This window comes from Equus asinus, chromosome 4 (genome assembly GCF_041296235.1).
Source record: "Equus asinus isolate D_3611 breed Donkey chromosome 4, EquAss-T2T_v2, whole genome shotgun sequence".
NCBI lineage: Eukaryota > Metazoa > Chordata > Mammalia > Perissodactyla > Equidae > Equus > Equus asinus.
The window spans coordinates 116,794,844-116,808,348 of NC_091793.1; the positions used below are offsets into that span (position 1 = coordinate 116,794,844).

The 13,505-nt window shown below is 38.4% G+C and overlaps 1 protein-coding gene across 3 annotated transcripts in view; it reads right to left on the reverse strand.

The window, feature by feature from the left end:
• TTN (titin) overlaps nucleotides 1-13,505 on the reverse strand; it is a 270,195-nt gene that overhangs the window by 68,919 nt on the left and 187,771 nt on the right. For all 3 annotated transcript variants that reach the window (XM_070508508.1, XM_070508506.1, XM_070508505.1), the window contains 24 exons: nucleotides 13,152-13,451; nucleotides 12,745-13,047; nucleotides 12,272-12,634; nucleotides 11,654-11,956; nucleotides 11,223-11,522; nucleotides 10,450-10,746; nucleotides 10,064-10,348; nucleotides 9,680-9,973; nucleotides 7,770-8,069; nucleotides 7,344-7,652; nucleotides 7,065-7,255; nucleotides 6,237-6,666; nucleotides 5,170-5,478; nucleotides 4,888-5,036; nucleotides 4,769-4,801; nucleotides 4,547-4,676; nucleotides 4,158-4,457; nucleotides 3,747-4,064; nucleotides 2,452-2,748; nucleotides 2,043-2,342; nucleotides 1,641-1,955; nucleotides 1,415-1,563; nucleotides 805-955; nucleotides 434-715 (listed from right to left, as the gene is read on the reverse strand). In XM_070508508.1, the coding sequence (XP_070364609.1) occupies nucleotides 434-715; nucleotides 805-955; nucleotides 1,415-1,563; nucleotides 1,641-1,955; nucleotides 2,043-2,342; nucleotides 2,452-2,748; nucleotides 3,747-4,064; nucleotides 4,158-4,457; nucleotides 4,547-4,676; nucleotides 4,769-4,801; nucleotides 4,888-5,036; nucleotides 5,170-5,478; nucleotides 6,237-6,666; nucleotides 7,065-7,255; nucleotides 7,344-7,652; nucleotides 7,770-8,069; nucleotides 9,680-9,973; nucleotides 10,064-10,348; nucleotides 10,450-10,746; nucleotides 11,223-11,522; nucleotides 11,654-11,956; nucleotides 12,272-12,634; nucleotides 12,745-13,047; nucleotides 13,152-13,451 (6,408 nt within the window). The remainder of the gene's footprint in view (nucleotides 1-433; nucleotides 716-804; nucleotides 956-1,414; nucleotides 1,564-1,640; nucleotides 1,956-2,042; nucleotides 2,343-2,451; nucleotides 2,749-3,746; nucleotides 4,065-4,157; nucleotides 4,458-4,546; nucleotides 4,677-4,768; nucleotides 4,802-4,887; nucleotides 5,037-5,169; nucleotides 5,479-6,236; nucleotides 6,667-7,064; nucleotides 7,256-7,343; nucleotides 7,653-7,769; nucleotides 8,070-9,679; nucleotides 9,974-10,063; nucleotides 10,349-10,449; nucleotides 10,747-11,222; nucleotides 11,523-11,653; nucleotides 11,957-12,271; nucleotides 12,635-12,744; nucleotides 13,048-13,151; nucleotides 13,452-13,505) is intronic.

The following is a 13,505-nucleotide window of genomic DNA, read 5'->3' on the forward strand; positions in this document are numbered from 1 at the left end:
CTCTTCAATTAGAGTACTGAAACCCTTCAAAGGGATTTTTGCATTATTATGACAATTAGCAGATAAGGATACAGTCCCATGATGTGAAAATGGTCAGCTGTGGGAAACTGTTGTATGTTCACGTATATTTGCAGGAGAGTTGCCTTTACGAAAACTATACATTACCATAGTAAATGCTTATGGTGGCATTTTATATAAAAAGGCAACATACAAAACTTTATGATAGTAGGAGTACGACCATATGAAATATGTCTGGGGAAAAAAAGCAAGGAGGAAATGTTTAAAAAATGCTAATAGTGGTCAATGGAATTATGGGTGATTTTTCTTATTTTCCAAAATATATGTAACATAGTTTTATTATAACATAGCTTGGTTGTAGGCGAAATAAAACTGTTATTTTTAAAAGGTGCATGGACAAATTGAAAGCATTTACCTAATACGTCAACGATAATGGTCTTCTTTCTTTCTCCTGCCGCATTTTTGGCAAGAAGAGAATAGATGCCTTGGTGGCTCCTCTGGCAATTCTTGATGACCATGGATGAGCTAATGGCTGTGGTCTCAATGTTGGCTTCTTGAGGTAAGGCTCTTTCATTCATGTTCCATGTGATCGTTGGAGGAGGCTTTCCAGACACATAGGCGATGATCCGGATCACTCCTCCAGCATGGACCACAATTCTGTCTCTGACGCTGGCATCCAGCTGAACGTCAGGTAACACTGGAACACAATTGAAAGTTACAAATGTGATTTTCACGTCCAACCCCAAACATAAATATCAATAAAATAATACAAGTATTAATAATTACCAAGTCTGTCCTTCATTTCAATGGCATCTGTAACTTCTCCAGGTTCTCCAATGCCAGCAATGTTGACTGCTCTAACTCTAAATTTGTAGAATGCTCCTTCTTTTAATCCTGTCACAACAAGTTTTGTTCCTCTCACTTCTTTATCTTTAGCCTAGGGAAAAATCACAAGCATTTTAGAATTACTATAGTTCTTTGTAGCTTCTTGTTCTAGCAGCTTTCTAAAGCATAATCAACAGCCTATTTGACTACTCTCTTTGGGAAAACTATTGCCAGTTTAGGTTTTAGGGATCAGATACTATAGGTAAACGCTGAATGGAATGCTTTGTCAGGACTTATGTTTTAAAATTATTGTCAAATGATTGAAAAAACCTGTACTGTTCATTTATTCCACTTTTTTCAGGATTTATAGCCAAAGATAAGTTAATAGTAACATGACTTAACCTTTGATTAGATTCTGACATAACAGATGTTTGGACTATCAGTCATAATTATATTATTTTTGTGATATACTAGTCCGAAAAAATACAGATAGAAGTTAATGGGTTTGAAAATACCTACTACATTTTTAGTTTATTCATAGTATATTTCCATAATGCCAAGTGTTACCTACCTTTTCCCATTCTTCTTTTCCTTCTTCTTTATATTCAACAATGTATCCAGTTACTCTGGATCCACCATCTTTTAGTGGAGGAGACCACTCCAAATCCGCAGTTGATTTAGTCCAGTCTGTGACCTTGGGAAATGGAGGACCAGGAGGGGCTGGAAAGAACCAGTATACATTAGTATTTTTGACTTTTCCATGGCGCTTTTGGGGGAGAAGGAATTTCAAGGCTTACCAATTGGATCTCTAGCAGTCACTGGGTCTGATGGCAGACTTGCTGGACCCACCCCAGCAGCATTGATCGCGTATACCCGGAATTGATAATCAGAACCTTCGATAAGACCAGTCACTTTATAAGAAACACCCAAAGTCATGGCTTTAATAGGATCTCGATTAACTCTCTTCCATCTCTTTGAAGTGGTATCTTTCATTTCTAGCCAGTATCCTGTCACAGGAGAGCCTCCATCATATTCTGGCTCTTCCCAGTTGACAGTCATGGAATTACGAGTCACGCTGCTAACTGTTGGTTTATCTGGTGCTCCAGGGACAGCTGTGGAAAAAAAATCACATTGATTTATAAGAAATTATGAAAAATACAAATAAGAATGACTCAATATGTGAAACATGTCCTACTTACAAAAGAGGTTTCTTGCTGTTTCAGGTTCACTGTCAAGAGGCTCGCCAATGCCATATTTATTCTGGGCCATGATTCGGAATACATATTCATGGCCTTCAAGCAATTTGGGAATTGTGTGCATGCACTCTGTGGGTTCACTGGTGACGTGCACCCAGGTCTTCCTGTTAGGTTCTCTTTTCTCAATTACATAGTTTGTAATCTTAGACCCACCGTCATCTTTAGGTGGAAGCCAAGATATTGTCATTTGATCTGCTGAAATAGATTCAAACTTTATGGGTCCCACTGGAGGGCCGGGACGACCTAAGATGGTTTTAAAAAGGAAAACTTTATTAGTGAATGATTTTAAAGCCAAATATTTTATTTATGAATAGAGTAACATGTCATTTTAATAAAACCATGCAATCTTTACCAAGGACATTCAGTCTCATCTCCTTTGATGCTGTTCCCAGGTTATTCACGGCTGTGATAGTATATAAGCCAGTGTCACTCCGGCGAGACTGTGGAATAACTAAGGTGCAAGTATCATCCACCACCACTTTGTTGACGTGGGTGTCATAGACAACAGGTTCTTTGTTATCAGGCTTCTTTGGAGGCGCTTTAAACCAGGTTAGTGTTGGGAATGGCACACCTTTAATTTTGGCCACTATGTTGACATCAGTTCCTTCTTCAACCTCCATAAATTCTTTGAGCTCAATTGATGGTGGGCCTGTATTATTAAAAAGAAGTTGTCATTAGGAACATAAAGTACTGAAGGATAGAAAGTAGATTTCACAGTGACTGTAAAGCTATTGGGATCTATTACAGGCAGGCTTTTGTAGCTCAGCCCAATATAAGGACAGATCTGTCTTCAACACTATTGCATCAATTTGGGAGCAGGTACATGTGGCCATCATCCTTTACTGGATCTGCACATGGCTGTCTATCAGCTATTGCCTCTCTCTTACCTAGTATCATTATGCAAGTATATATTCTGACAAAAGGGCAGAAAGAAGTGAACATTGTAGTAGTTTAGGTTTGGGAGTTCTGTCATGATATTACCTCTAATTTTCATGCAGAGTTATGAGGGGACCCACTATGTTCATTCTGAGATGAATTCCCCTCTTAAGAAATATAACTGCTAGTAGAGGGAAAGCAATTTTCCATCTTCCATAAATTTAGTATAAGAATAGCAAAGAGGGTAGTGACTGCAGCCCTCCTAAAGTTAGAAGACAGAACTAGACAATACACAGTAGTAGTGACGGTAACAATAATTAAAGGGAGAATTGTTACCATATTTGGGTGTATATTTTATCTATTAAAACATATCTTTTTCTCAAATAGAAGAAAAGAAATTTGATGGTGAAGACAAATGGGTCTCAGTAGTTGCTGAGCAGATAACTGGTTACTTCTACATTTTGCTCCTTTTGAGGAGCATGCAGAGGAATTGCTTTAACTTCTGATCAGTAAAACAGCCTGCCATGGAGAAAATTATAGTGTGGAAATTCCAAACATCATCTCCTTTAAATAAAGGAAAGGTAATATGTAAGGAAATATAATAATTCTGTGGAAGTTGAGGGAATGAGTGATTGAGTAATGTGCCCATGTCCACACTCAACCCATGGCAGCTTCCCTGATGTGTAGGTATATCTTTATTTTGGACTACTCTTAAATATCTAGGACAGCATTCATTAAGAAGACATTCTCTGTTAATGTGTTGATACTTACATGTCTGATCTTTGACAATCACAGGGCCCACAGTTTCTGAAGGTTTGCTGACTCCGGCAGCATTGACAGCTTTGACTCTGAATTCATATTCCCCTCCCTCCACGAGGTCTTCCACAGTAAATTCCAGTTCTTCCACATCACGCTTATTGCACTGTTTCCATGCTTCTTTCTTTTTCCCAGTAGGGTCCCATGCAAGACACTCAACAATATAGTGGGTGACAGGGGAGCCCCCATCATTCTTTGGGGGTTTCCATGACAGGTGTACTGTGTTCTTTGTTATGAGGCCAATCTTGAGTTTAATAGGGGGATCAGGAGGATCTTTAAAAAGAGTTAAAAGAAGTATTAAGCATTATTTATAACAATATATTTCAAGTTTGACAAGCTATTTTAATCTTAGATTTTAAAACTTACATATTGGATCTCTGGCAGTGGTCCTCTGAATGGTTTCCACAGGTGCACCAATACCAAAACGGTTTTCTGCCCGCACGCGGAAGAAATACTGCTGTTCAGAGATGAGATCAGGAATCACAAATGTGGTGCTTCCACAGTTTGGATTGACTTTAGTCCAGGCTTTTCCATCAATAGTCTTCTTCTCAATAACATAACCCTTGATCCTGTCTCCTCCATCGTCATCTGGCATCTTCCATGAAAGTCTGCAACTACCCCTTGTGATGTCACTGACTTTCAGATCTTTGGGTGGGCCTGGTACATCTGTTGGATGCAAATCACAATATAAGCGATGTTACTTTGTTTAAAATCATTTGTTCTTATTCCATAGTAACTTCTAAAATCTTTCTTACCCATGACTTTAACTCTGCAATTTGCAGTCTTTTGTCCTGCTTTATTCTTGGCTGTGATGCTGTATTTGCCTGAATGAGATCGTTTACACTCCGGAATAATAATTACTGATGAGTTTTCAGCAGTCTCCAGCTGTACAAAGAAAATAGTAGTCTTACATTGAATGAAATAGTCGCAGCATTGAAGTCAACCATATTCTGAATTATTTTAGTTCTTGTTTTTACCTGTGCATCTTCAGGTATGTCATGAACTCCATCCTATTGGAAAAGAAGATAGTCAGTTGTAGTGTAAATGTTCCTTAGAGTGGTTCAAAGGGAGATGCAGAGAATTATAATTTTCTTACCTTCAATGCCTTCTTTGCCTTTCCATCAAATTCCCAAGATGATTTTGGTGTTGGGCGTCCCTTGATGACAGCAGGAATCCTAATCTGTGAGCCAGCTTTACAAATCAGACAGTCCTGTGCTCCAATGTCAATGAAAACTTCTGGTACCTCTGTAATATCATGAATAGTATAACAGGATTTAGCTCACCTTTTTCAAAGCAGTAATTAATACATCTTCAGTAAATTAATCAATTTCATAATGAGATCAGAAGATGAATACATAAATGGAATAAGGACTAGTACCTAGAATATCAGTGGCAGGGATCTCTCCAGTTGTATCACTTGGTTCAGATTCACCAGCTTCATTGACAGCTTTTACTCTGAATCTGTACTTCCTGAGTTCTTTCAAATTCGGCACCACACATTCACAGGTAGTTAGAAGTTTGTCTGGTTCATTTACTTTTTTCCAGTCAGTAGTACCTTCCTCTTGCATTTCTACAATGTATCCTTTGATGGGACTGCCACCATCTTTGGCTGGAGGTTTCCATGCTAGCGAGATGCTTGACTTTGTTTTATCTTTGACCTCTGGGCAAGAAGGTGGCCCAGGTGGGTCTAATAAGAAAAAAATATATATCAAATTTTGGAGCTGATAGAATGCTAGATTTATATAAGATTTTATATGTATAAGAATGTTTTACTATACATGATCATATTTTATTTTTAATCTATTAAAATATTAAAATAGGAATACTAAAAGAATGACCTTCTAGAGAAGAGAAACATAAGCAAATGAAAGTAACATTAAGATCATGGTATTTAAAATTTTGAACTGATTGGCTCATAGATCTTTCAGAAGAATTTCTTTTATTTGACCTCACAGACTGTGCTTGGCAATCTTATATCTTTGTTCAATAAATATTACTGAAAAGTTAACATTTTGCTTTTTGTTGAACTTCTACTGGAGCGTCTAATTGTTTAGTGGGAGAGAGAATTTCCACAGGATCTAAGGAGACAGAAGTTTATTAAGGTATGGGAGCAGAGAGGAGCTTATAGTCCAGGGTCTTTATTATTGTGATTCCTCATAAAATAGTAGGCTTAATCCAAGAGTTGAAAAACTATGTGATTTTATGTATGTGTGTGTATATATGTGTGTATGTATACACAAATATGGATATATGTGCATAGTATGTATATATATACACACACATAAATACAATACATATATATTTCTCATGGTCTATGTAAGAATGAAACTCTTTACTTTAATAAATAAAATAATTTGGCATAGAAAAATATAAGAAATTTAAGAGCAGAATTATGCATTTAGTGGCTTTGCCCTTTATAAATTCCAGCGATGGAAGCATGCTTACATATAGGATCTCCTGCAACAGCCGGATCTGATGGTTCACTGGGAGGGCCAACTCCTGCAGCATTTATTGCCATTGCTCTGAACTGGTATTTAACGCCTTCAATCAAACGAGGAACATTAAATTCCACGCCTTTCAATCCCGTTTTAGTTATTGGTGCTCGGCTAACACGTGACCAGTAGGCACCTCCCTCTTCTCTCTTCTCCAGCCAGTAGCCAGTAATTGGAGAGCCGCCATTGTCCAAAGGAGGAGTCCAGCTCACTAGCATCGACCCTTTGGTGCGCTCCAAGACTTTTGGTTTTCCCGGAGGTCCAGGTGGGCGATAAGGATCTTGAATGACCACCTTATCTGATTTGCAGTCATCACTGATTCCATATTTATTCACTGCCCTTACTCGGAACTCATACTGACCATTGGGGATAAGTTTCCAGATCTAGAAATCAGATGAATAGTAATTTCATAAAACTATATACTACTTTGATTTTCACTTATTTTAAAATTCGTTATTTTGGTAGGGAAGACTATAAAAAGAAATAAATCTATAAGCTCAAATAAATGCATAGTTTTAAAATATATAGACTCAAACATGGAGAAAGCCTTTTAAAATGAGAATATGTAAACTTATTGTACCTAATAGTGGATCTCTCAAGTAAACGAGGATCCATATATCCAACAGTATTTACTAAGTGACCTTATGTGCATGGTGCTAAAAACTATAATAAAGCTTGTGATTTTGAGTTTAATCATTAAATTCCAAGGTTTTGCTAGAACAGTGTTAATTCAGAGTCATATCCTTTTAATGTGTATAAGAAAATATTTAGAAGAGTTTACCCCATATCTCTTCTCTACAGCAGTGTTGGTGACTTCCTCCCATTCACTCTTCTTCCTACTTGCATCACGTTTGTCAATGACATAATGGGTAATTTCACTGCCACCATTGTCTAGAGGAGCATCCCAAGTCAAGTAGCAAGATTCAGCTTTAATGTCAGTAACAGCAAGATTTCTTGGTGGGGATGGACGATCTGGAAAGGAACCAACAGAGGAGACTGAGAAGGCAATTCTTAAACAGACATTGGATTTCATTTTGATATAAAAAAGCATGTCACTTACCATATACTTCAACGTGAACATTTCGGAACACTGAGCCAAGGCGATTGGAAGCAGTAACTGTGTAAGTGCCTTTGTCTGCCCGGACTGCTTTGGGAATGCTAAGCTCAGTCTTTGCCTCACTTCGGGATACTTCTTCCTTTGTTATCTTAAGTGCGTCAGTGGGTTTTTCAATCACAGTTTCATTCTTGGACCACTCAATCTTAGGCATTGGAAGGCCTGTCACATCTGCGGGGATGTTAACAGGCTCTCCTGCCTTAACTTTGATAGTGTCTCCTCGAACAGCCAGGCGCAACTTAATAGTTGGAGGCACTGCAAAGAGAAGCAAAATAGAAAAAAAATAGCAAAGTCATAAGGATGTTTGCTTAACCTATGAGATAAAGGCAGCACTGTAAAGTGCATTAAAATTATTATGTTCAGATTCCACACCTTCATCATCTTGTATGACCACATTAAGAGGCAAGGATGGTTCACTTTCACCAATTTCATTGACGGCTTTGACACGGAATTCATACATTTGGTGTTCGTCAAGATTTTCAACCAGAAAAGATGTGGTTGGGCAGAGTCGCGTGTTAACTCTTTCAAAGTCAGGTTTATCGTGACGCCGTTTTTCAATGATGTAGCCTTGGATGGGGCTGCCACCATTGTTACGGGGCTCTTTCCAGTCCAGGGTGATAGTGGACTTCGTCCTTTCTGTATATGTGAGCCTCTCAGGAGACGTTGGAGGACCTTTAACAAGAGGCAAGTTGAAAGGACAAGCATGAAATAAATATTCATATAAGAAATGATATTTCACTTTAAATTAATTGTGTGGAAAATAAGCTTCTGTTGGATAACCTTATATCCATCTTTAAAATCTTTCTCAAAACATCTCCATTACCAGAATTATGGGCATTCATATAGGCAGAATTTTTACAGTCAAGATTATTGATTAAAAATAAATCAAGGGGAGGGGCCGCCCTGTGGTGCAGCAGTTAAGTGAGCACGTTCCGCTTCAGCGGCCTGGGGTTTGCCGGTTCAGATCCCGGGTGCAGACATGGCACCGCTTGGCAAGCCATGCTGTGGTAGGCGTCCCACATATAAAGTAGAGGAAGATGGGCATGGATGTTAGCTCAGGGCCAGTCTTCCTCAGCAAAAAGAGGAGGATTGGCAGCAGATGTTAGCTCAGGGCTAATCTTCCTCAATAAATCAATCAATCAATCAATCAATCAATCAAGGGGAATGAATACTTTTTTTATATTTAACATTTTAGATGTTTTACCTGTCACTGGGAGAGTTTCTAATGCTAATGAACTAGGAGAGCAGGTCTGTGAAGTTTTGCTTTGGATGACCAGCTGAGAGCAACGTGTTTCCTCTTATTAACGGACAGTGGATACATCTACTGAACACACTTAGAACCATGTTACCTCAGATGTGGGTTTAAAATAGGGTGGAAAGAGAATTTATGTAATACTGCTGTAGTTTTGTGTCCCAAAGGACAAAACAGAAAAAGTAAGCTTTGAATGGTGAAACTAGACCCAATCCACTCCGGTTGACTATTACTGCAACCAGAAGCAGAGCTTTTCAGTGGAAGCCCAAGTCTGTTCTGATACCTCTGGCACAGCTGCAGGTCTAGGGGACATTCTGAGATGAGCTGTTACAGTGGGGATGAAATTTTCTTTCTTTTTTTTTGGCAGGATAGTGGTGGTCGTAGAGGAATAACTCCTCTGTCTCTTGGGAAATGGGTCATCATCAAAGACTTTGCTTTACTGGATGGGATGTCAATGTGCTTTACCAAGTTTGTGCAATTTGAAGGTTTCATATTTGTTCATATTAGTCAAGGAAATTTCCTTTGGCTGGTTTTCTATTCTCTGGTGGCTCTTTCTGGTTTTTGGTCTCCGTATCCTTCCAGTGTGGGGACTACTTGGGGCTAAAGGAAGACTAAGGCATTTATGCTAAGGCAGTTATCTGTCTTGTAATCTTTCAAAAAAATGAACTCTTTTTAACTACTAGTCTATTAAATTAATTACTCTAGTGTATTACAATAGATGTATTACATCTATTGAAAAGATGTAATATTTCTAAAAGATTTTTAGGGCATTGCTAAGTTCTAATAGATTCAGGTTTTTCAGTACACAAAGCGATGCATGGTTTTGCAAAATTACACTGAGCCAAAAATTACACTGAAATTATAACAAATATGGTATTCTTAAAGTTGCTGGTAGTTATTTGATTTACCTTTCTTATTAGTCTCTAGCTTTAAGTCTTGAGACCTTATTTATAAGGCTCAATAAATAAATTACATGACTGCAAGCAAACAGTATTTACTTTACAAACACCATGAAAACCGTCTCTTTTACCTAGTGGATCAACTGCAAGAATTGGTCCTATTTCAACAGGAGGGCCACAGCCAAACTTGTTCTTGGCAATCACACGGAACATATATTCTTGTCCCTCAAGGAGACCTGTGATGTCACATTTAGATCTGTCAGTCTCTATTGGTTGTCTCCAAGTATGCATCTTAGCATCTTTTCTTTCAATAATAAAGCCCGTGATGTCACTTCCTCCATCATCTTCTGGATCAGACCAGTTAAGCAGACACATCTTTCTGTTTGTTACAACAGGTTTTAAGTCAAGAACTGGACCAGGGACATCTGAAAAGTAAAACAACAGGAAAAAAAATCAATGTAATAAGATAGTATCACTTGGGAAAATCTTATGAAAATCCATGTAACATTCCTTACCAAAAACTTCTACCCTGGTGGCTGCAAATTTGGAACCACAGCTATTGGTAGCTGTAATCACATATCTGCCATGATCTTTTCTCAATGCATTCTTGATAATTAGTTCAGATTTGGTTCCAACATTCTCTATTACAACACGGTCTTTATCCAGCTCCCCTTCTTCTATTGTCCATACTCTTGTAGGCACTGGACGACCAGTTACCACAGCTGGAATTCTAAGAGTCTTCCCAGCCATTATTTGTATTCCAGCCTTGACAGAAACATCTAGTTCCACAGTGGGAGGCTCTGTTGAAAGAGAACAATCATACGTTAGCCCAAGAAAGATGTAAAAAAATGACCCCATATGGGAAAATATCCGTTATATTATTCATATAATTCTTAAGTACCTTTTGGTTCAGCCACAGTAACAGGTTCTGTCTCTCCAGGTGGTCCTTCACCTGCAGCATTGACAGCACTCACTCGAAGTTTGTAATCAGCACCCTCTCGGATTTCTCTGACGGTGTACTGACGGGCCTTGATCATCTTCTCTGTGCAGCGTGACCATTCATTTGTGCCAACCAGCTGCTTATCGACAAAGTAACCAATAATTTCCCCACCACCATTGAAAGCTGGGGGTTCCCATTCGAGTTCAATGGTTGTAGAGCTTGTGTCAGCGACTCTTGGGACAGGTGGCCCAGGTGGAGCTAGAATGAATGAAGACATACAAATTGAAACTCACTGACGGTTTTGAAATGTTACATAGCTTACTCTATCCCACTTTCTTCTTTTTTTTCACAATGCATTGCATGTAATATGGGTAAGTATTGTTGTGTGAAACTTTTAAATTATATATACAGATGCTGAAAATTTTATATTGCAATCTCAGTATGAGTCTGTAGCCATCGCTAGTATTTTGATTTTTTCAGCTTTATTGAGATATTATTGACATATAAAATATATGTTTTATGTGTACAACACAAGTATTTGATACACGTATATATTGCAAAATGATTACCACAATAATGTTAGTTAACACCTCCGTCCCCTCACATGGTTACCATTTTTTGGGTAGTGATAACATTTAAGATCTACTCTCTTAACAACTTTCACGTATATAGTACAGTACTGTTAATTACAGTCACCATGCTGTACCCCACTTTCTGTGTAAGGAATTACTTACCGATTGGATCACGTGCTGTTTTGGGATCTGAAGGGGGACTGAACTTTCCAGGTCCAGCTGCGTTTTCGGCACATACTCTGAAGACATAGGTGAGTCCCTCTAATAGGCCTTCTACATTGGTCTTCAAAGAATTGAGAAGGTTTCTGTTGACACGGGACCAATGTGTACTATTAACCTCACGTTTTTCAAGCCAGTAACCTAAGATGGGGCTTCCATTATCTTTTGGTTCATTCCATGTCACTAGCATACTGTTGCTGGTAACATCTTCCACAATAGGCTTATCAGGTGCATCAGGTGGTTCTGATAAAATAAATAACATATTTGAATTAGTTCCCTAGTATGACATAAAAATTCAAGTTTACAAGTTGTGATAATGTATATACCAATGCATATGATAAAAAGGCCAAATCTAGATGCTGTAAGGACCTTACCAAATGGATCTTTAGCTATAAGTGGCTTTGAAACACATGGTGGTCCAGGTCCAAACCTATTTTCCGCTCTTACACGGAAGAGGTACTCTTTTCCTTCAATCAGCTTTGTCACTGGATATTTGCAATGTCTAAGTGTTGAAGTGACAACAATCCATTCGGAGTCAGGTTTTGTCTTGTCTTTCTTTTCCAAAGTGTAGTTTATAATTTCACTGCCACCATCATCAAGGGGTGGTTCCCATTTACAGACAACTGAGTTCTTTCTAACATCTTCAAATACGAAGTTGATCGGTGGTCCTGGTGTATCTAATATTTCGAAAGAGAGCGGTGATTAAAAATTTGTGTAGAAATGGTTGCAATGGAAAATGTAAATGTTAATATGCTCCTCTGAAATAAGCTTCTGCTTTTTCTACATTGCCTATCTTTGTATCACATTAGCTAATGAATAACATGGTCGGTTAATTTCTTTTACATAGCCTGGAAAAGAAAATGAGACTGAAGGTATCTTAATGAAGCTATTTCCCACTTCTTTTAACTCCCCCAAAACACTTCATTTTTGTGTTTTACTAAAACTCTTACATAGACTTTCTTCCATTGGGAAGGGTAGTTTTACTTACTCACCTAGCACACTGACAGTGCAAGGAGCTTTTGCAATACCATGGTCATTTTCAGCTTTGATCATATATTGGCCATGGTCAGGTCGAATAGAATCTCGGACGCGTAGTTGAGATTCTCCTTTTTTACTATTGTCAATGCTCAAACGCTCCGTCAGAGACAGGACAAATGGTTCTTCTTCTTGAACTTCACCCCTCCTCCTCCTAACCATGGGTGCTACTCGCTTCTTAATTTCCTCTGGTGTAATAATTTCTTCATCCTTTATCCATGTAATAGTTGGGTAAGGTGACCCAGAAATAGTTGCATCGAGTGCTATTTCATCACCTCGTCTCACTTCTAGGCTTGATCTCAGAATGACTTTTGGGGCATCTGTAATGATTAAAAACAACTGTTTTCAATTCTGATTAAAATATCTGATAAAACATTATTCTTATTTATTTTACAATGGGAAAATGGCAACCTCATTAAACAAAACTTACCAATAGGATCTACAGCTTTGGTTGGAGGAGTGGCCCGAGAAGGTTCACTGATACCGGCAGCATTTTCTGCTCGCACACGGAACTGGTATTCCTTTCCCTCTTCGAGTCCTTTTGCTGTATAGGTCAGGACTGGTACCAGGTGTTCATTGCATCTCTTCCATCTCTCTTCACCCTTAGCAATCTTCTCTATGATGTAACCCATTATCTTGCTCCCTCCATCATACAAAGGTGGCTTCCATGTAATAGTCATTGCCTCTGCTGTAGGATTATGAACCTCAACATCTACAGGTGGATCAGGGGGCTCTGAAGAACAAGAGAAAAACTGTTAATATAGGGAAACTCATCTTCTTAAAATAAAAAAATTGCACATTAATTCCTAGCTATATTACTTCCAAGCCCAAACTTACGCTTTGGATCTTGAGCAATGACTGGATTTTTCAGTTCAATATATTCGCCTCCACCAATCTTGTTGACAGCCTTAACACGGAAGAAGTATTCGCCATTTGGTATGAGATCTTTTACAGTCCAGGACAGTTTGTTCTCACCAGACATGACTGGTATATATGTCCTCCTCCCAGCTTCTCTGCGTTCCAGGACATAATGAAGAATTGGGCTTCCACCATCATATTCTGGAGGTTCCCAGGTTAATTTACAAGAACTCTTGGTCACGTCGCTTGCTTTAATATCTTTGCATGGTCCAGGTAGGCCTGTTAGAAATAGAATTGATAGTTATTATTGTAATCTGAAAAGTCAGTGTATTG